The 21617-nt window shown below is 33.4% G+C and overlaps 5 protein-coding genes across 5 annotated transcripts; 1 reads left to right on the top strand and 4 right to left on the bottom strand.

Annotated features, from left to right (window-relative positions):
• Positions 1-376: 376 nt before the first annotated feature.
• On the bottom strand, positions 377-1466 carry LOC123216072 (auxin-responsive protein SAUR71-like). Its single transcript, XM_044636429.1, has one exon. The coding sequence runs from the start codon at positions 1108-1110 to the stop codon at positions 616-618; it is 495 nt and encodes a 164-aa protein (XP_044492364.1). The 5' UTR covers positions 1111-1466; the 3' UTR covers positions 377-615.
• Positions 1467-3419: 1953 nt separating this feature from the next.
• LOC123216193 lies at positions 3420-4418 on the bottom strand. The gene is made up of 2 exons (XM_044636585.1): positions 4151-4418; positions 3420-4071 (listed from the first exon to the last, which is right to left on the bottom strand). Exons 1-2 carry the CDS (start codon positions 4347-4349, stop codon positions 3677-3679), a joined length of 594 nt encoding a protein of 197 aa, XP_044492520.1. The 5' UTR covers positions 4350-4418; the 3' UTR covers positions 3420-3676.
• A 1921-nt stretch (positions 4419-6339) lies between these two features.
• Positions 6340-7002, bottom strand: LOC123217573 (glutaredoxin-C1-like). The gene has a single exon (XM_044638667.1). It carries the CDS (start codon positions 6923-6925, stop codon positions 6539-6541), a length of 387 nt encoding a protein of 128 aa, XP_044494602.1. The 5' UTR covers positions 6926-7002; the 3' UTR covers positions 6340-6538.
• A 4618-nt stretch (positions 7003-11620) lies between these two features.
• Positions 11621-15974, top strand: LOC123216543 (serine/threonine-protein kinase PBS1-like). The gene is made up of 5 exons (XM_044636985.1): positions 11621-12016; positions 12650-12858; positions 13801-13990; positions 14568-14959; positions 15085-15974. Exons 1-5 carry the CDS (start codon positions 11896-11898, stop codon positions 15565-15567), a joined length of 1395 nt encoding a protein of 464 aa, XP_044492920.1. The 5' UTR covers positions 11621-11895; the 3' UTR covers positions 15568-15974.
• Positions 15975-16569: 595 nt separating this feature from the next.
• On the bottom strand, positions 16570-18639 carry LOC123216544 (bidirectional sugar transporter N3-like). The gene is made up of 6 exons (XM_044636986.1): positions 18448-18639; positions 17941-17977; positions 17619-17829; positions 17356-17520; positions 17147-17266; positions 16570-17054 (listed from the first exon to the last, which is right to left on the bottom strand). The coding sequence occupies exons 1-6, from the start codon at positions 18500-18502 to the stop codon at positions 16740-16742; spliced, it is 903 nt and encodes a 300-aa protein (XP_044492921.1). The 5' UTR covers positions 18503-18639; the 3' UTR covers positions 16570-16739.
• Positions 18640-21617: the final 2978 nt, after the last annotated feature.

Raw genomic sequence — 21617 nt, forward strand, 5'->3', positions numbered from 1 at the left:
TTTTACTCAAAGTTTGAAAAATTATATTCTCCTTAGGATTTGATTTTTTTCAATTATCACTTTTCGACGACCACTCAATTCCGATTGTCTGTTGGACTTTCCACCATCTCTCCCTAGTAGTTTTCTAATTTGCAAACCACCCAAAATCTAACCAAAATAGTCAAGTGGTATAGCACATATTTATTCATTATTTAGCCATTTGTGCATCGTTGGTTAGATGATGCAATAATGGCTGAAACACAGTGGTTATTGAAAAATGGTGATTTAAATTTTTTTTATTTTTTATTAAATAAAAGTTTTATATTTAATTTTAATTAAAATTTTATGAACGAAAATTCAAGAATATACTAAACCTTAAATGGGAATAAGTCTTTTATCTTATGAACTTTGTATTATCGTTAATTAACATGAACAACCGCCTTTTTGCATTATTAAAAAGTTAAAATAAATGAATTACAAACTAAACCAAAACCGACAAATTATAATTGACACAGTCTTAGCATACAACTTCTTCATAACAGTACTTTATCATCCTTCTACTACTGTACATGCTTGTTCATTGCTACAGATATTTCGGGTAGGCTCTTGACTGAGGAAATTAAGTAAACACTAGTACTAGAAGTGATTTATGGTGATCATTCGCGACTGGCTGAGGAGGCGATAAGAGCTATGGCTGCCGGGAAAGCCACAACCTTGACGAATCTCATCTTTTTCTGCATCCATTGCTGTTAAAACCTTGTAAAATACTTCAACTTTGCATGGAAGTTTGAGAGGACCTTCACTGTTGAATCCATATTCCGATTCAGCTTCTTCAAGGAGGATGTTGAAAAGTGGGTGATTCACATACTCGGTTTTGATCACAAATCTTTGTTTTTGAGGTCCGACGTAGACAGAGAAGCAGCCTTCAGGAGCCACTCGACGCTTTCTTAATTTTGGCTGCTTTTGGTGATGATCTTCTTCATTATCTAGCGAGGCTGAAGAAGCATCCTTTACAGTTAGAACTGGAACTGAGCGTTTCAGTTTACTGCTACGCCCAATCGATTTGCATCTCTCCCATGTCTTGAGGATCAAATTGGCTTTCTTTTCTTTTGCTTTGCTCATTACATCCATGGTGATTAAGGCAAGAATTTATGAAAAAACACCTGTGGTGATTGATGAACAATTTATGAAAGAAAAAAGGAAAAAGAAAATGAAGCAAAAGGATTTAGTTAACCTCTGTCATAAACCATATAAAACATGAACTCAATCCTCGGCCTCATTGTGTTACTCATGGATTCTGGATCAAACAAAGGCAATTCTGACAGAGAAATAGGCCAAATAGATAGTATAAAGCAGAGTTGAATGATTCAAAGTGAAATAACCATTTGCAGAACAAAAAAGGGATACTGCTTCAGGATATGCCATCTCAACTGCATATATAAGGCCCCCAAATCGAAATAAACAAAAACAAGATAATCCACTTGTCAAACTCACAAGGGGCGATATTTTTTTCCTCTTTTTAATTCTGGGATTTCTTTCAATGTCTACAATGATGTGAAAACGCTAGTTTGTGTGGGTTTTGGAGCATCCTGCTACTTCTGGATAACCACAAAGGATGATGGAAGTTTACCACTAGCCGCCAATGAACTCCTCACCTCTCATTGTTTACCAAAAACTACTTACTTACTAATTTTGATAGTGAAATCATCATATGACATTTTAGTCATAGTTTTATCTGGAGACCTCAATGCACATAGGGTTCCATAACAGATGCTATTTCTAATGTGGGAACTTATTTTAAGAAACTTGAGTTGACTTTGGCAAATCTTGAAAATGTTTAAATTGTGTATCATATTGATAACTTGTTTGTGGTTCCAATCCAACATTGGTGGATTTAGTCAATCCGCAAAGAATTATTGATTTTCGAAATAGTTTTAGCATAATGCAATTTGGATTTTGACTATAAAAATAGTTTAAGTGATAAAATGACGAGACTTTAAACATAAGAATAAAAGTTTAAAGTGATATCTCTAAATTAAACTCTTCATTTTGGTACAATGATTATAAAATTAGTCACGAGATACAAAATTTTATTTATTTGATACGATTGAAATTCAAATAAGGGTTATTCTTTGTATAAATATATATCGGGGCTTCTCATATATCTAATATAATTTTGGAACCCAAAAACATTTTAATCATAATTTACTGTGCCCACTATCGGATGTCTCCCAATCAATTTCAATTTACATCCAACACGGTCATGCGGCCCACTTCCCTGCTAATCAAGATCCCCCTTGTGTCTCGTCCTCTTTATCTATTTCATTTTCGTGTTTCTTTCTATTCACTTTAATTGTAAATTATAAGTCTATCCAACAATGCATTTGTAATTGAAAAATCTTTTTTTATTCAAACAATAGCTTCATTTTCATGTATATTTTATTATAATGTTTTTATTCATATAATATTATATGTATATACACATGAATTCTACACCATATGTGACAACACTAGATATGACCAAAATTAATCATCTCAATTATTGAGTTTTTTTGATTATTTTTAGAGTACTTAAACATTGGTATTTAAAGCTTTTTTCTCCCCATTAACGGTATAAATTACATATTTCCACTCGAAATCTAACTTTAACCACTAGATGTTAGTATACATAATTATTATCTGTTATTTCATTATTTTTAATAAAATATTATTATAATTTTTTATTATTTAATAAATCAAATAAAAAATATATTATTGAATTACTCTTTATATTATAAACCAAACACTCTCTTAATATTAAAATGGCTTACCGTTGGAAATTATAATTGCAATTATACATTGCAATTAAAATTTTTAGAAAAATTTGGTTCAAACCTCTCCCTCTTAGTGTATTGGTTATAGATTTGATCACTATATTTTGAATTTGTTTGTCCATCTAATACGAAGAGAAAAATAATAATTGGAATAATATTTTTGATTTACTATTCAAAAGATCGAAATAATTGAAAAAAAAACAACATCCAAAGGATCTTTATTTACTATTCTTCCTCAATAAACGATAATATATCTTTATATAATTGAGTGATTTTGAATTAAAAATAAAAAAATTCAAATGATCTTCATTTACTATTCTTCCTCAATAAACGATGACATGTTTTTATATGATTTGGTGATTTTGAATTAAAGATAAAATAACATCCAATTATACAGTCACATATCATTATTTATATATATTATTTATACACATAATAGTACTCTTTAATTTTGGAAACATTCCAACCTCAATAGTTTTGGTTTGTGCCACATGTGCATATAGCTTTTATGAAAAGATCAAATGACTAAGTGTAAAGAAACTGATTTTAGCTAGCCCGTAAATTTCAGCACAATTATTAAAGTTGAATGAAAATTTTGTATTTTTTAATATGAAATCCTAGACTCTCTTGACATATTATTGTTGTATTTGAATCTGTTTTCAATTACACAAATAAAAGCATCTACAATGATCAATAATAACATGATACCAACATAATATAACAAATATAAACCCAATACTATGGCTTCTGGCTTCGAGGGTTGTTAGGAGATGGAGGGATGAAAGGTATCCAAGTGGGGTTTCCTTAAATTAAATGCAGGCGGCCAGAGGAAGAGGTGGTGATTGAGGTAAAGGGGGCCAGAGGAAACCATATGGTGGTAAGTATTAAGGGAGAAAGAACTGTGAAGAGTTATAAGAAGTTTGCATTTGCAATCCCTTTTTGTTATTTCCACACAAACTAACATTTCTTTTGAACGGTTTGTAACTCAGAGCTTTTAAGCTGTATATACAAAGACTATCTTGTTTTGATTTTACTGATATTTCATTTGTTGCCATGTTTAAACCTGGAACATTGCATGTTGAAGATGAGCTCCCTATTAAGCTTGCTTGGCACTTTGACTCCATTGCTGTACCATCCACGCAGTCAACACCATCCACATGGGGTATTTCAAGCTTATAAACTCCATATTTATCAGTCGTTCTATTGACCGAGAAGGAGATCTGCTCAGTGGTCTTGGGGGAAATCACTTTGAATGTGCATTGTATGTGAACATCCACTCCTGATAAATATTCAAAAGTTAACTTCATTATAAAAAAGAAATAAATTGAAAAAACCAGTTGGGTCTAGGATTTTGTCACCTGGCAAAAAGTAGCTGTCTTTAGAGAAAGAATTGGTTGAACATGTGTCACAAAAAACAGCACCCACAACAGTGATCCGAGAGGTGGATATAGCTGGTGGTGGTGATGCAGAAAGAGGATGAATAAACAAGATAGCAAGGAGAACAAAAAAGATTTGATCAGACATGGGAGAAGTTTGAAGAAGCTTCTTGAAATGCATCAATAATTGGTGGAAGCTGTGGATGGGTAGTGTATGAGTAGCACATTGAGCATTAATGTTCAGCTTGAAAAAAAAAGCATCTAATGGAAGCCCGTGAATAGGTGGTGTCAGTACCAACAGTAAGCAGATTGCTGAAATGCATTATCTATTCACTACGGACAAAGACATGTGAAGAAGTCTTTTGGAATTTTGTGAGGGGCAGAGGGAAAAAGAGGTATTAGCAACAATGTAGCAGATTGACATGGTAGTGGAGATTGATTTGGTTCTTGTAGCCACTGCTTGTTACTGCACTTGTCTTCCCGTTTGTGGCTGCAGCACAAATCAAGAGCCACAAGACAAATGCGTATACTTCCTGTAAGGTGAAACTGTAAATAGTGAGATTTATGATGCATGTTGGAAACTTAATTAAGCAAGAAAAGCAATGACTTGTGAGGGAGATTTTGTTACAGATTTCTTTTGTTTTGTTCAACGCCGGATTTTGCTGGGGGGATTCAATTGATAAACAAATTTAAGTTAATCTCCCAGTTAAGCTGCCTAATTTGTTAAATTAATTGTACTATGGCATGTGGGCATGTGCTATGTAGAGTGACTGAAGGCCTCCTCTGCCTCACAATTTGTTTGGATTATCAATAAACACTCACTCTCTAGCTACAAAATTTAAACACCATTTCGACATCCGACCCAACATTTTGGTTCACTGTAAATATAATATTCACTTAAAATATATAATTCATTATGGATTTATTTCTAGTATTTATGATTTAAAATATGTTTTGACAATTTAAGAACTCACAAATTATTCAATCATTCTTCTCTTACTATTCTCAAAATGATGTGAGATATTCATACTAAATATTTTTTATATACTTTGTTGATATAAAATTTATCTAGAGATATTACATTCATTGTTCTTTTACGAGATTCAATATACTCATTGAAATTTCATTAAGGAGGTAAATTATAGTAAATTAAAAAAAAAAAACTTATACATGAGATTTTTTCTATTTGCCTTAAGATCACTGATACGACTGTAAAAATCATGAACTTGATATGATCTATAATTTTGTAAGCTATGCCAAAGTCGTGTGACCGATAATGATCTACAATTTTATAAGCTATGCCAAAGTTGTGTGACCGGTCCAACCCTTTTGATATGTCTAGCTCTACAGCTTAACCGTGCAGCTTCCGCTAGATTGCAGCCCCGAGAACAAATTAAATTAGTCGATAAAAATACTCATTTCTATGGGCCAGTCAAAGAAACTTGGGCGCCAGACGTTCATTCTTTGGGCCCAGAGTCGGTTTCTTGTAAAAGTTCTATTCGCTGAAGAATATTATGATAGGCTCTCCGGTATGGACACCAGATGGGTCATCTAAAATAATATAAATAAAAATAGAGAGACCCTTGTCTATAATTGAATAGGTATTTTGACGATAGCATATGGTCAAGAAAAGATAGAGTGATTATGTAGGTATATTGAAAGGCAAGTAAAAATAATAGTGTTTTGCTTGTCTTCCGAGAAACACCTTTCTCAGCTAATATCATCATGTTTACCATATTCAACTCCCATTCCACTTTCTGGTTTTGGTTTCATAGCACTTACCTCATGCTTACATGGCATGATGTTACCAATAATAAATGTTAAGTCAAAGTATCCATTTTAAATACTTAAATAAATATATATTTATATTTATATTATTACGTAATTAATTATTATTTTATCTTTAATTCAAACAAATGAGTATGCTTCGATTGTTTTGTATGGGCACAAATTTACTATATAAGCGCATGCATGTTTCTGATTCTACACTCTTTCAAACCAATCATTTTAATATTACATGGCATTCAGTTGCTGGATATCATGTGGGGTCAGTTCCATTGTGTCATCACATCTTTACACGTGGCGTATTAGCTGGAGTAAACTTGACTCCTTCCTTCCCCCTGAGTTCCATTATGCCACTGTCAATGGTGAAGTCCCTATTAACTGATAAATTTAAGTAGTAATGGAAGTTTAACATACATTAATTTCATTGCATTAGTTATATGATTAAGCCTTACACATTCTTAGCTCTATAAATTAAAGTAAATTAATCTGAGACATGGAGATCATGAAAAAAAAGGGCTTTCTCCTTCCTCCTTTATAATCTGCATTAAAATTAGACTGGTGTTATTATCAATTATATGTGAAAACTCAAAGCCAAAGTGCTCCAGCTTCCTTGAGAAGAGGGACTAAAGAGCCATTAATATGGGAAGCCATGACTCGGTCCATGGAGCCAATGAGCTTGCCACCGATGAACACAGTAGGAACAGCCGACGAACTTCCAAGCAACCTCATCAACGCCCTCTCAATTTCCTTCCCTCTTGGATCATGATCCAGCTCGTAGACAGTCGGGTTCACCCCCATTCCGCAAAACAGCCTCTTCACAGCGTGGCACATGCAACAACTACTCAAACTGAAAATCACCACTGCACTCTCTGAAGCCAGCCTCTCAACCCTTTCCATTGGATCTTCCATGCTCCTGCTCCTGCTTCTCATTGGAACATAGAAACCCCATGAGTCAGCCGTCTGGTACTGCATTTTTCTGAAGAAACACTAAGGAATTCGACTAAAATTCACTGGGAGTAACTTGTGTGATTTGGAAAGTAAGGTTTGGTGGGGTTGGTTATATAGGGTAGTGAAGGGGATGGTATAATGGTAATTAAAAGAAGTTTGTCTGTTGTTGTCGCAGCGCGTGCCTGGAAGATTTTGTGGATTTTGCTTTAAAAGGATTATTGTCTGGAGATACAAGACACTCCATCTCCATGTATACTTAAGGGAGAACTTTAGTGGAAGGAGAGGCTTCAGTTTTACAAGACGGCTATGCAAGTTGTGTCTACTCTAGAGAGTATAGTAGACAGGCGTGAAATTGTTACTATTAATTACCAATTGGCCAAAGTCTTCCCACCCTAAATATTTATAAGTACATGTTTGTAAAATTTTAAAAATTTAAATATTTATTTATAATCTAATTTTTATTAAAAATCTCAATTATAGTTAAAGATATAATTATTATTTATTTAAAAAATTTAAATTTTTATTATATTTTTTATTATATTTAAAAATTTAATAATTTTTTTCATTTAAAATTTAAAAAATAACAATTTTTTTCATAGAGATTTATCTTAAACTCTTCCACAACAATTGTTGGCCGTCCTCTCCTTTAATGTAGATTATCCTCTCTATTAACGATCAATGCACAACAAAGAAATCTCGATCTTCTTATTACTTTGTCGAGCCATCGTGCGATGAAAAAATTTTGATCTTTTTTTCGTGCATCAAATAGTGAAAGAGAGGACTACAAACGACTGATAACAATGAATTATCGTTGGAGAGTTTAAAAAAAAAAAACTTTAAAAGAAAAATTATCACTTTTTAAACTTAAAAAAATATTATGAGATTGGAGAGAAAAATATAATAAAATTTTAATTTTTTAATAAATAATAATTTTACTTGTAATTTTAATTAAAATTGTTAATAAAAACTGAATTATAATTAAATAATTAAATTTAAAAAATCTTGTAAATATATCTTTATGTTTTCATTAAAATTTGGGTGCAAAATAGTCGGGCCTCACTAATAAACAAAAAAAAAATAACAAACGAGGGTTTTACAATATAACTTTGGGACAAGGCTGCAGCCTGCAGGCTTTTTCAGGGAAAGGCCCCGACGGGGCTTTATAGGCGGCTGTCTCCGTCCTCGTTGTCGGTTCTTCGGATTACGATTTTTTTATTTATGACGTGGCTCTTACGCGCATGTAATTTTAATAATTATAATAGGCCAAAGACTATTTTCCACTAAGGTAAGTTACAATCTCAAGTTTTCACTTTTTATCTTTAATAATATTAAATATTTACTCATAAGCAGTTAGAATTAATAGAATATTAACCCCTTAAAATTTTATTTTTTTTTGTTCCCTTAAACTTGAAAAACTAAAAGTTTTTTTCCAACCTAAGTTTTTAAAAACTGTATTTCTCCTCTAGGGATTCCAAACTTCAGATCCAATTTTTTCAATGACGATTGATGATCTCTAAGCATTTACTCTCTCTCTCCGATGGCCCCTCCTTCCAATCGTATATTTTCGACGTTGTACGACGTTATTGTTGATGAAAACGACAACTCCTAGGAGGGGAAGACGTCATATGATCAGAAAGAAGAGACACTGGAGAGGAAAAGATGTTGTCTGGAGATCATCGGTCATTACCAAAAAATTCAATTGAAAGTTTAGAAATCCTAAAGGAGAAAATATTATTTTTGAAAACTTAGGTTGAGAGAAATTATTAGTTATTAGAGTTTAGGGGTAAAAAATAAATTAAATTTAAGTTTATTTTGAATATTATAGATAAAATGATGAATTTACTTTTGAATCTATTTTTTTTAACCATTTATAGGTAGGTAAATGACTTTTCAAAATTAACAAGTGTAAACTTGCAGAAAAAGTAAACCTTGGGTGGGATAGGGGTTTGGCCATTATAATATATTTCACTAACCCCAACAATAAACGTGAAGTTTTAAGAATGATTATCATCTCAAAAGTCCTTGGAGATTTGCAGTTTCAGCGCCTTAGGCTTCAGTCATACATACATGCCCGTGGTCAAGTCGGAAACTTTGGTTGTAATATTTTAATTCTGAAAGCAGTTGAATTGCAGAGGGCCGTCTAATTATAGAAATAAATGCAGTCCATTAATGCCCAAATTTAATGAATGGACTTGAAGAGAAAGGCAGGAGGGTAAGGTAAGGTAACCGTTGGAGTATGTTTACCTAGAGCAGAGACAATGTGGCAGTTGTGATTGACAGAAAGACTTAAGGCGTGGCCTGCCACAACAGGCCTATTCGGACGGCAGGTACGGATGCGCCGAATACGGCAGATTACCAGGACCTTTATATTGTAAAGTGGGTCGGGTTAGATCCGACCACAAGTTTACATTTTTTGTTTTTTTCTGCTACCAGCTCAGCTGGCTCTGGCTTTCTGGTTTCTTAACTAGCTGCAATATATTGAAATCCAAAGTAGTGTAAAGTATAAATAGTTGACCCAACTGCAATGCGCAGAGGCGGGAGAGATGTATAAAAATGGCTAAAACCTTAATATATGGGCAAAGGATCCACTCAAATTTAGTTACATTCGCAAAGGTACGTGTACAAAGTTTAAAAAATTCGAAAATTTACCAATACCATAATTGTTATTAAAATTTTTGTTAAAAATAAGAATAAAATTATTATTTTATTAATAATATTAAAAAATTTAAAATTTATTATATTTTTTTTCTTAAGTTTTAAAAACTAATAACTTCATCATTGTTTAAAATTTTTTAATTTTGAAAAATCATATTTTCTTTTCAAAATTTTTTTCACCTCTCTGACCACTATTTTCAATGTTGATAACATTCTCTCTCCACCCTAAACAGTTAGTTAGAGTATGAAAAACAACCTAAAACAGATCTCTTTATCATCGGATCTCTTTGTCTCTGACAAAGAGATTTATTCTAGGTTGTTTCTCATGCATCAGTCAATAGTTTTAGATGGAGAGGAGAACTCATCGATGTCAGAGATAATAGCCAAAGGGAAGAAGAAAAAAAACTAAGATTTGAAGGAAAAATGTGACTTTTTAAAGTTAAAAAATTTTAGATAATGTTAATTTTAAAACTTAAAAGAGAAAATATAATAAATTTTATACTTTTTAATATTATTAATAAAATAATATCTATATTTTTAATAAAAAAATTTAATCTTAATTAATAAATAAGTAAATATTTTAGTTTTTCAAAATTTTATAGGTATTATTTTAAAAACGTAATTAAACCTTAGTGTGACATAGTGCTTTGGCCTAATATATGTATGCATCGAAACAGAGTCAGAAAAGAAACACAGAAATGCACGAATTTCGGTGTTAATATCTCTAAAAATTAAAGAAACACAGAATGGTCTGGATTCTTTGGCAAACTTGTGGAGGTCTCTAAGCTAGGAAATTCTCCGTGGTTGAATCCATAGAGTAAATGGTGTAGACTTGTTAGTTTGATTTCAATTTGGGCCTTTTCTAAATTGGGCCTTCAGTTTTACACAAGCCTAATACAAAATACAACTAAGGCCGAAAAGAGACTCAAACTTTCTATGCTTAACCCATGATTTTTTTTTATAAATAATTTTTGTGTAATTTATAATAAATCGTAATTAGTGGTGAGGCGTGAGTGGAGATGTGAGTAATTGGGAGCAAAGGACAAAAAGAGGAAGAAGCATAGTGGACACAGTCACACAGTGCCCACCTGAGTGTGCTTTTTAAGTACAAATTCTGGCCTATATAATATATCATCTGAAAATATAAGTATAAGCAGGCACTCTTTAGTCTTCATTGAGCTATTCATCTAATTTGGAAGCCTTAAATCATGCAATAAATAAATGTGTGTACATCACATGAATTATTCTACAGGCAAGGCAACATTCAATGTAAATTAGCGGTGAGCACGTAGAGAATTCTTCTTGACTGTCTTTCTAAAATTCAGTGTGAAAGCTTCTTGTAGCCGGCGGCCCTCTAGTCTTCCTTTCAGATTTTGATTTGGGAAATTCTTTTTGGTCAAGTAAATTTTATCTAGTCAACTTTACCGTTCAAAATCCATCTAATATTGGTTAGACAAAAAGAATGAGAAAGACTAGGGGGGTTTTGAGTGTCGGTGGCATGCCAATGATGGATGATGCTGGAGTCCAAAATTTGACAGTTGACATGACGATTTTGACTTTTGGGGTCATTTTCAGAGGGCTGAGAGCTCAGTTTACATTTCATCTACGCCCCACGTTTGGTGTCAACGAAAATCAACGGGAAAATCAATCATCCAATTTCCTAAGAAAACGCCAAGTTTAAGTTGAATATTGAGACTTAATGAACGGGAGATCTTTGAATATATAAATAAAACAAAATCAACTACCAGATTTAACGTTTTTATTCGGGATTTGGGATCTGACCTAATTGGTTAAGTAATGACATGGGCATGTGTTTGGTTGAATAATTCTTAAGCTCACAAAAAAATTCTAAGTAATGTTGTTAAAAAAATTTAAGACAAGTACTGGAGGCTACCTGTAATTCCCCTTGTGCATTTCGTCAATTGACACGTGTCTTTTTACTGCGGTTAAAAATAAATTACGGCTAGTTAGTTTGGTTGTAGTAAAAAGTGGTGATCGGATAAAAAAATATTAAAGACGCACGGTCTCTGAGTGGCAGGGATTGTTATAAGCATATTGCATTTGTATTGTGTACACAACTAGTGTCCAGGAAGCCGAACACAAAGCCGGCTTCGTTTCACTTCCAAAACTTCTCTCTCTCTTTCAGTCATCACTGTTTGGCCTATCCCAACTCGAAGTCTTTATCTTTTTTGGATTCACTTGTTTTTGTTTGGTGTGTCTGCGAGATGCATAGATGCTTATTGGGATATGAACCGTTGATTGTGTGTGAATAAACTGATTTTTTTTCTTTTGTCTCTTTATTTTTGGGGAAGAGAAGGATTTTGATTTGATTTAAGGAGATGGGTTGTTTTTCTTGTTTTGATTCGAGGGAAGAAGAGAATTTGAATCCAGTTAAAGAATCTGATCATCAAAAGCAAGGCCAACCTACTGTTTCTAATAACATTTCGGGGTTGCCTTCTGGTAAGTTTTGTTTATAATATAGTTCTTTGTTATTGCTATATTCTTTGGCTATTGAGTTGATCGATCTGATCTGGGCCTGATTGATTAATTGGTGATTGAGATAAGATGCTGATGATGCTTATTTTGTTTGGTTATTTTTATATTGTTTATTTTGTGTAGTTCTGCATCATTAATCAGGTTGTTTAGATTTAGGAGCTATCATCATTCCCTTCATTTTTTGGATCATAACTAGATTGATTTTTGTTTTGAAAGACTTTTAAAACTTTAAATTATGGATTGCGATAATTACAAGTGAGATCTCATGATGAATTTAGATCACTCGGGTTGATCTGATTGGTGATTCAGTTAGTGGGATTGGAAACGGTTGCTTAATTTTAAGGTCAGATATTGAAAATATAAAAATTTCGTTCAATCATCTTTACTTACCATGATTAAAGTTCGAATCCATTATCGTTTCTCGATGGTTTGGATTGATATTAGTTTAATCAATCTTTCTTCCCTTGACCTATGTGGTAAAAATTTGTGTTCTTCTCTGTCTTTTTAAAGATAAGGAGCTTAATTCGTGACCTTAGTTGCCTAGTTGGCATTAGATAGCAGTTAGGTTGACTATTCTTTGTTTTGTGGAACCTGCAGGAAGAGAGAGACTCAGATCAAGAAGCAATGGAGGATCCAGAAGGGAATTGCCAGTTCCCAAGGAACTTCCTGGCGGTGCCAATATCGCAGCTCAAACATTTACTTTCCGTGAGCTTGCAGCTGCAACCAGGAATTTCAGACCAGAATGTTTCATAGGGGAAGGGGGTTTTGGACGTGTGTACAAAGGGCGGCTTGAGAGCACTGGTCAGGTATTTATTCTTTTTTCACTTTATTTCATCTATCCAAATCTGAATTAGATTATGTAGCTAAAATAAATAGACTTGATATCATACCTAGATTTACTGGCATTAGGTCTTTCATTCTTGTTGATTAATTTATCTTTACCTACCTATAAAGGAAGAGTAGGAAAATTTGTATACTGAAACAGCATGATAATTATGGCAATATAAGGCCAAATATTTGAAAAATGGAATGGTTTTGAATAAATTTTACTATTGTGTATATGTTTTCCAAATATGTTCTAAATCCCTTCTAGAGCACCAAATTGGTGAATCTGTTTAATCTGATCAGGAGAATCAATAAAATTATCAAGTGGCAAGGCTTCTCCAGGCATTGACTTGTGATCTTTGTTGGCATACACCTTTTTTGCCTAAGTTCCTACCCATAATTGATTCTTGAGCGCATACCTTACACCTGTGATGTGATATTATTTGTGGGGTTACTGTTGTATCTTGATCTAGTCAACCTTTCTGGAAAGAGAGCAGCTTTCTTTATGTGTTCGGATGTGATTTCTCTATTCAATAATCTAGTGAACATTTGATTCAATGTTGCTATTAACTTCCTATAACTGCATGCATATGCATTAGCTGTGATTACTTAACCACTTAAACAGAAGAAACGTCAGGAAGATGTAACTACCCCTTGCTGTTTATTTGGTTAATTCATTCCTTGCTTTTATCGAAGCTGCAATGCATGATAAGATTCTCCTAATAAAATTTGTAACAATACCAAAGAGATCTCAAGTCCTTTAGCCAACGTAGGACAATTCAAAGATTTAGACTTTCTGATTAAGATTTCATTAATTATGAGATTTTACTGTCATGCCTTCATGGTACCACTGCAGCTTCTGATCTTGATCTTATGTATAGAATAGTGAATGTGTTCTTGATTTCTCTCTCTGTTCTTGGCAGGTTGTTGCAGTCAAGCAATTGGATAGAAATGGCCTTCAAGGTAATAGGGAATTTCTGGTGGAGGTGCTCATGCTCAGCCTCCTTCATCACCCAAACCTAGTGAACCTGATTGGATATTGCGCTGATGGGGACCAGCGGCTTCTTGTATATGAATTTATGCCCTTGGGATCTTTGGAAGATCACCTTCATGGTAACATTTTGTTGCACTTCTGAGATTCCAAATCTTATGCTCTTTAATTTATTCATAGTTTCACACACACCTTGCACAACTCTAGAATCTATCAGAATTTTATCATATTTGAATCCTATTAGTAGGTAGTTTGAGATGGTTAAATGACAGTGCTATCATAGGTGACATACTGCTTGCTGAAATGATGAGATAGATGATAGGTTGATTGAATAAGATATTAGTCCTATGATTAGTCAAATACTTTGTTGCCAATAACAAGTAGTTGAGCTATGCCTCTGTAGTAACTCATTCTTGTTATGTTTGAATTAGTGCGATTGAAATAAATGAACTAGCAATAGGCAGAATTGCTGAAATCCTATTTGATGGATATATATTTTTGCCTTATACTATTTGGAGTGTTTCTTTGATGTGTTTGTAAACATTAGGCATTGTCTAAATGAATAGTGAGCTATCATGTTTTATGGAAAAAGGAGAGATAATGCCAAATAGGTAGACACAACTTAAATAATGGACTTTTGATAATCATTTCATTCTATAATTTTGCTGTCAACACATGCAAGTTGTTTCTTTGTCACAGATCTTCCACCAGACAAGGAACCACTTGATTGGAACACAAGAATGAAGATAGCAGCTGGAGCAGCCAAAGGTTTGGAATTTCTGCATGATAAAGCAAACCCTCCAGTTATTTATAGAGACTTTAAGTCCTCCAACATATTACTTGATGAAGGATTTCATCCGAAGCTTTCTGATTTTGGGCTTGCAAAGCTTGGTCCAGTTGGAGACAAGTCACATGTTTCCACAAGAGTTATGGGAACATATGGTTATTGTGCCCCTGAGTATGCCATGACTGGACAATTGACAGTGAAATCTGATGTCTATAGTTTTGGGGTAGTCTTCTTGGAGCTGATTACTGGACGAAAAGCCATTGACAGTACTCAACCCCATGGAGAACAGAACCTAGTCTCATGGGTAATATATTTAAATGTTGTGAACTGTTATAACAACTTATCTGATTGTTCTATAACAGTTCTTCCAGCCAAAAGTTCAGTCATTTCTTTATAATTGAGACTGATAGTGGTTTTATGCATATATAGGCGCGTCCGTTGTTCAATGATCGAAGGAAATTTGCTAAATTGGCTGATCCACAACTTCAGGGCCGGTACCCAATGCGTGGTCTCTACCAAGCTCTAGCTGTGGCATCAATGTGCATCCAAGAACAGGCTGCCACTCGCCCTCTGATTGGGGATGTGGTCACAGCCCTCTCTTATTTGGCAAACCAGGCATACGACCCTAATACAGCTTCACACGGCTACAGAGGTTCTGGGGAGAAGGATGATAGAAGAAGCAGGGATGACAGAGGTGGAAGAATATTAAGAAATGAAGAGGGGGGAGGATCTGGACAAAGATGGGACTTGGAAGGGTCAGAGAAGGAAGACTCTCCAAGAGAAACTGGTAGAATGTTAAACAGGGATTTAGATAGAGAAAAAGCTGTTGCTGAGGCCAAAATGTGGGGAGAGAATTGGCGAGAAAAAAGGCGACAAAGTGCCCAAGGCAGTTTCGATGGCAATAACGGGTAGTTTTTACCACTCCTAGCAATCTTATCAGACAGTGGAGGATACATTGGAAGCTTAGCTATAATTCCAGCGGGTTCATCTGGACAGCTTGACAATGCTTCTCTCCTGAGTGGGCATCGTAAGAGACTTGGTGCAACCATCTTTAAACTTTTTTTCTTTCTGTTTATCGTTTTTTATTTTCTTTGATTGGAACATAGAGGACGAGGATGATTATGATTCTGTAAAAGAGTGTACATTATCTGCTAGGAGAGTGAAAGCAGAACAAGACGTATTTATAAAAATTTTGAGAGTAAACGCGTCTTGCTCATCTTGTGCTTCTTCTCACCCATGTCCTCTGTGTCTTTTTGTCTTCTTCAAAGTACACTTTACCAACAACTTTACATAATTTTATCAAGCAATTTCGTGTATTAGTCATGGTAGTTCATTTATGCATACGCAAACTTTCTAAACAACCCCGTTTTCTACCTAACACTGTTTTTGCTTTTTATCTTGTCTGATTGCCTTCTTGCCACTTGTTGCTTCTTTTAACAATTTGGCATCAAAGATCTCCGTCACTTCCATATTATATTAAAATTCCTTATGAATTATTTAATTTCTTTCGCGGAGATGAGATAATTGCTTGCTGAATTTGAGCTTATCCGCAAGGTACAACAATATAAAATGGAGTACCGTAGTGAGTTCCATCTGGCATAACATAGGTGGAGCATTGTATTGGGGCATGAATTTTCAACTCGTGCAACATAGACCGTCCTTGAAATGGGTCCATCAAATATCAAAGTGGATTTCCTGGGTTCACGATTTTGATTCCAAGCGTCCAGCTTGTTCATGTGTAGCTCCTTAGTTTCTATGGGGTATCTAAGTCATTGATGCTTCTATCAAGATTCATGAGCTACCAATTGTCAACTATTGAACGCACGAAATATTATGTTTCTATCTTGCAATTGCTGAAATAGCTAAATAGACTGTAGATTATAAAGAAACTGAACAGCATGCATAAGAACAAACTTGGACAGCAACTGTATCTGTGACATGGTTATTGAACAAAACAAAGAACAATTATGAGAGTAGCTTAATTAAGCTTTCATTTTCGATTCATACGTGCATATAGTGCAAAAAAAATAACAGGAAAGGGAAATACACAAAGCTTCTTTTGTTGTGTGAGAAGTATGTGGGGATTAAATAGCTACGCATATTTCATTTTGTTGGACGCCATCCTTCGAAATTACTTCCAAGCTTATCTTCGGTTTCTGGGGCTCCTCTATTTGTTCATTGTGTTTTGCCTCTTCAATCAAAATATCTCCATTAACTTTGGCTTCGACTGGAATATCAACTGGATATACTTCAGAAGCTCCCAATGTGCCAAGTATAACGATATTCTTCAAGGGTTCTTCAGGTAGCTTTTTCTCTTCTGTGATCTTACTGGCTTTCGTGTAAATCGCGTAAAGGATCATCTGGAGTAATCCCAGGACGAAACCCAAGATGTTTGGGAGCTGGAGTATTATAAAAACAAACAAAATATGAGAAAATTTAATGTTACAGATGAAATAAAAGCCAAAATACGAAGGAAGATTAAACAACTTACAGCTATGCAGATGTCTTTCTGGAAAAGGCCATAGCCGAACCACATAATTGCACTCAACGTAAGGAAGAATGATAAGTTGAATGGCATGAACTTCACACTTTTAGTTCGAATAACTTGTGCCTGCAAAACAATTAATCAATTAACCGAATGATAAGTATAAAATACCCAAAAAATGATCTTTTCGAGTTTGGTTGTTAATTAGTACTCACCACAATGCTCAAGGGTGCTGCAAAAACACTCACTGATAAGGCAACACAAATCCAACCAAGAACTTGTATCCGAGTATCATCACCATGAATAAGATAGTGCGTAACAATGAAGATAAAAAAGAAGGCTCCCAGGTTCATTATAGCAAATAGTTTGATAGTTGATTTCTGCAGCCATATAATTAATAGGGTAAGTTGATTGTTGTTGATAGTCACGAAATTTAAAAAATAAATAAATAAACAGTGCCGTTTTCCATCCTGATTACCCGGCCCTCTTTTGGTGCATAAACAATGTACATAATGATGTAAATGGTCTCTACAAAACATCCAAAAGAGTTGATGGTGATGAGAAGAAAGGCATTTTCTTTAAGCAATGCATAGTAGAGCCATAGCAATGAGCTGAACAACGCCGCAAGATAAGGCAAGGACTGGAAACTCTCGGTTGATTTCTTTTTGAAAATACGATAAAATGTCGGCCTGTGAAAAGCGTATAGCTAATCATTTTCTTCTCATATCAAAGCGTATATGTAAATAATATTCCGTTTCTTTTCAAATTGAAAAAGCTAATAAAGGTAAATTTATACTTACACAGGAGCAAGATACACAAGAATGGAGAGGATGTTGCCTGCCATCGATCAATCCAAAAAAAAATTTTATTAGATGAATTCATATAACAATAAACAAATATTATTACTGCAACGACAATCTATGTGTATGCTTGAACAGTATTTTAACTAATAAACATTTTTAATGGTTCACTAGTTTTAACTTTTGTGCATAAAATATAAGCAATAGATATGTTACTATGAGGAAAGTTGATCATCTTTTACATGCCCGCCTGAAATTTACCAAACAAATATAATATTCAAAATGATTCGCATGTGTTATATTAAAGTATAGTGCTGTGTAGCAAACTAGCTGAGAAATGGACAGACTGGTAACTTAATATGAACTACGGACAGATTGGAGATTAAAATACAAGAAGGCTGTATTGAGATTAATGGGATTTTTAAGAAGGTGAGTCTTTGAGAGAGCAGGATTATGAAAAATGAAGAAAGACATATGCATGGTAAGGTTGTATATATGTATATATACCTAAGACGCCAAATGCAACTCCCCATTGATGGTGGCTGATACCCATAAGAGCCATCTCTCTAAAACAAAAGTTTCACAGAAGATGAAAGCAGCAGGGGCTGAAACAGAACCCTAGCTGGCTCTTTCTGGCTCTGAAGCACCCTCAAAATCGCATGCAAAACTGATTCGAATGCAATGAGGATGGCCCTTGTAGGTTTAGGAAGCGGCTTTTTATATACAAATTATTGGCATATATAGTAATGAAAAAGAAGGAGAGTGTGCGTCTTGAACTCATTCTTGTTGCATGACAAGAGAAGCTTTTAGTAGGTGGCGTTGCTTTAAATCATTCACCCAACTATTTTTTCACACCACCCCCCACACCCACACCACGCAACCCCCCCCCCCCCCCCCCCCCCCCCCCCCCCAACGTGCCTCTCCTAGTCGCGTGTCACTTATTCCAACCATATGCCATTAATCTTTTTAACCCATTTTCACCATTTCAGACTCCAATATTTGAATTCCAATTAGTAACATATACCTGATTACTTACTGTAATTCTTAACATTATATTGAAGCGTAATAAGGGAGGCACGTGCCACGAGAAAAGCGTGACAAAATAGTTTGAGAAATTATTTTTGATTATTTTGACACATGACCTATTCCCTAAAGATTAGTAAAACTAGTGAAATATTAAAATTTTTAAAATAAAAAATCTGGATTTGAGTTTCTATCATATTTGTGAAACTTTAACTTACCTAGTACAATGATTGTGGAGTCAATCATTATGTCCTAAGTTTACCTATTTAATAAATACATCTAAGGTAAAGACTTGAGTTTAAACTTTTTTTACGTTTGTAAAACTTTGAGTTACCTAATATAATAGTTGTATGTCTGATCATTGAGTGTAATGGTTATGAATCTGATTACTGTGTCTTGAGTTTTTTTATTTTCCAATAAATACGGATGATCCCAATTATTAAAAAAAAAAAATTCACGTGGCCTCTCAAAATGCAGACACCTTAAAAACAGTTTCTTTAATGAGAGAAAGATGAACAAGTAAACAAAACACGCCAGCAGCGTCAGCCCTAGATGGGGTTATTGTTATTGTTTGTATTTCTGTTTGTTTGATAATGTTCATGAAAAAGCAAAAGGGAAAAAAGGGTTTCGTGTGTGAGAGGATGATGAACAACTCGTAACTTTTTTCTTATTTAAAGCCTTTCTTTTTTCTGCAGTTATATCAAGTTCTAAGTAATGGACAAAACTTATAACATAATACCAATCGTCATCTTATTTGTATACGTATGCCAGGTGGAGATTAAAGGCTTCCCCAGATAATTCACTCATACCTCTCTTTCTCTATTTCAGTACTTAGCCCTTCATTTCTACTGATTTCTGCAGTTAATAATGCTAAAGTACTCATGCGCTTCTTCAGCATGACAACATTCATGGAACTGCAAGCAGAGATTGATTTATATGACTATATGATTAGCTATATTATTTGATATGTGATGAACAAGTAACGCGTGGAACTCATATATTTGGATTTGAAGACATCTCAGACTCCTCTGATTGAGAAATCTAGCTGGCTGTTTGCATCAGAAACAAGATATGAACGTTTAGTCAATTAAAAATTCGATTCTAGTGTCGTTTTGGATCCCCACTCAGACCAATATCATTTGATTATTGAGGCAGATGAGGTAATGATAGCAAGCTGGAAAATTGAAAGAAAAGATGTATTCTGTATCTTGTGGTTGATCCAAATTTGTAGTTCTATTTATGTATAATTTTAATTGCGCGTGAGCTGGATCGCCGAAATTCCTGCAAAATTAAATGTTATTAATTAAAAATACATCGTATAAGCTTCCGTACACAACTCTCTAATCCAATCATTTAATTATCAAATTGAATACTCTACTGTTTTTGGATTACTGCTGTAAAGTAATATCCCACTTATTAATATATATTACATCATTTTTTACAAACCTTTAATTGGTAGATCCTCTGTCAATCATGTCAACCAAATATTAGTATTAATATTTTCCTATATGTTGTATGTATTATAAGATATAATAAAATATATATAAATAATGATATATTTTAAAAAAATATATTATATCTTATAATATATATTATATAAGATATATTATTAATATTAATTGATATATTTTTTTAAAATGTGATGATGGAGTAGAAGTGTAAATAAAAAATTTAAAACTTTACAGAATAATTGTGATGTTATATGAGATAATGATGTAACAATTAGCATTTTTTATTATTTGATTATTCATGATTGTTAAAATTAAAACGTATTTTATAATATGATACAGTATGTGATATACTATACAAAAAATTATATTTATACAATCTGATACATAATTTGATTACCATACAACCAATGACTAATAAATAAGTGTTACTTTAGTGCATAGCTCAAAGACTAAGCCTCGGATAGGATAGGAAAAACCCTCTTTTAAAAGCCACCAATAGGAAATAGAAAGTTATATGTCTTAACACTTGTAATTTATATTAGATAAAAACAATAACAAAACTCATAAATAAATTAACCAAAATTTTATAAGTAAATGTACAAATATAATCCTTAAAAAATGCAATTAGAATGTTGAAAATTATCAATTTACCAATGCTTGGTAAAATATCTCTCTCTCTCTTTTTTTGTGTGTGTAATATCATCTATTGATTTATGTTCTTTTATATATAAAACTCTCGTTTTTATCACTTAAATTACTTGATGTAAAATATTATTATCTCTATGATAAAATAAAAATAACCCTTTATATGTAAAATATCAACCAAAAGACTGTATATGTAAAATAACATCTAACCCCTTACAATTTTTTATTATTAAAAACATCATTTCAATCATTTTTTTATTTTGAAATACACTATAAACTTATCGAATAAAAATAAAAATAAAAAACACAATCATTAAATAAAAAAAATTTTGAGTTAATATGTGTACAAATGTCTGAACGTAATAAAACTTGTTCCCTTTTTTTGGATTCGCGATGTTGGAATTTGAGTGAAAGTGTAAAAATAAAATTTGTAATGTAGGGTTTGGTTGTAATGTTGGTTTGTACAACATATTACTGTTTATATCGAAGGAGGTGCTCATTTTAGTATTAAATTTTGAGTTTTGATTATATTCATATAACTCTTAAAGATTTGGTCAA

This window comes from Mangifera indica, chromosome 5 (assembly GCF_011075055.1).
Source record: "Mangifera indica cultivar Alphonso chromosome 5, CATAS_Mindica_2.1, whole genome shotgun sequence".
NCBI classification, from domain to species: domain Eukaryota; kingdom Viridiplantae; phylum Streptophyta; class Magnoliopsida; order Sapindales; family Anacardiaceae; genus Mangifera; species Mangifera indica.

Coding starts and splice junctions, on each gene's coding strand:
- LOC123216543 (XM_044636985.1), top strand. CDS start 11,896: ATGGGTTGTTTTTCTTGTTTTGATTCGAGGGAAGAAGAGAATTTGAAT. Junction 12,017..12,649: donor CATTTCGGGGTTGCCTTCTG/GTAAGTTTTGTT, acceptor TGGAACCTGCAG/GAAGAGAGAGACTCAGATCA. Junction 14,960..15,084: donor AACAGAACCTAGTCTCATGG/GTAATATATTTA, acceptor ATGCATATATAG/GCGCGTCCGTTGTTCAATGA.
- LOC123216544 (XM_044636986.1), bottom strand. CDS start 18,502: ATGGCTCTTATGGGTATCAGCCACCATCAATGGGGAGTTGCATTTGGC. Junction 17,830..17,940: donor CTTGTGTATCTTGCTCCTGT/GTAAGTATAAAT, acceptor CGCTTTTCACAG/GCCGACATTTTATCGTATTT. Junction 17,267..17,355: donor CAGCACCCTTGAGCATTGTG/GTGAGTACTAAT, acceptor ATTGTTTTGCAG/GCACAAGTTATTCGAACTAA.
- LOC123217573 (XM_044638667.1), bottom strand. CDS start 6,925: ATGCAGTACCAGACGGCTGACTCATGGGGTTTCTATGTTCCAATGAGA.
- LOC123216072 (XM_044636429.1), bottom strand. CDS start 1,110: ATGGATGTAATGAGCAAAGCAAAAGAAAAGAAAGCCAATTTGATCCTC.
- LOC123216193 (XM_044636585.1), bottom strand. CDS start 4,349: ATGCATTTCAAGAAGCTTCTTCAAACTTCTCCCATGTCTGATCAAATC. Junction 4,072..4,150: donor AGACAGCTACTTTTTGCCAG/GTGACAAAATCC, acceptor AATATTTATCAG/GAGTGGATGTTCACATACAA.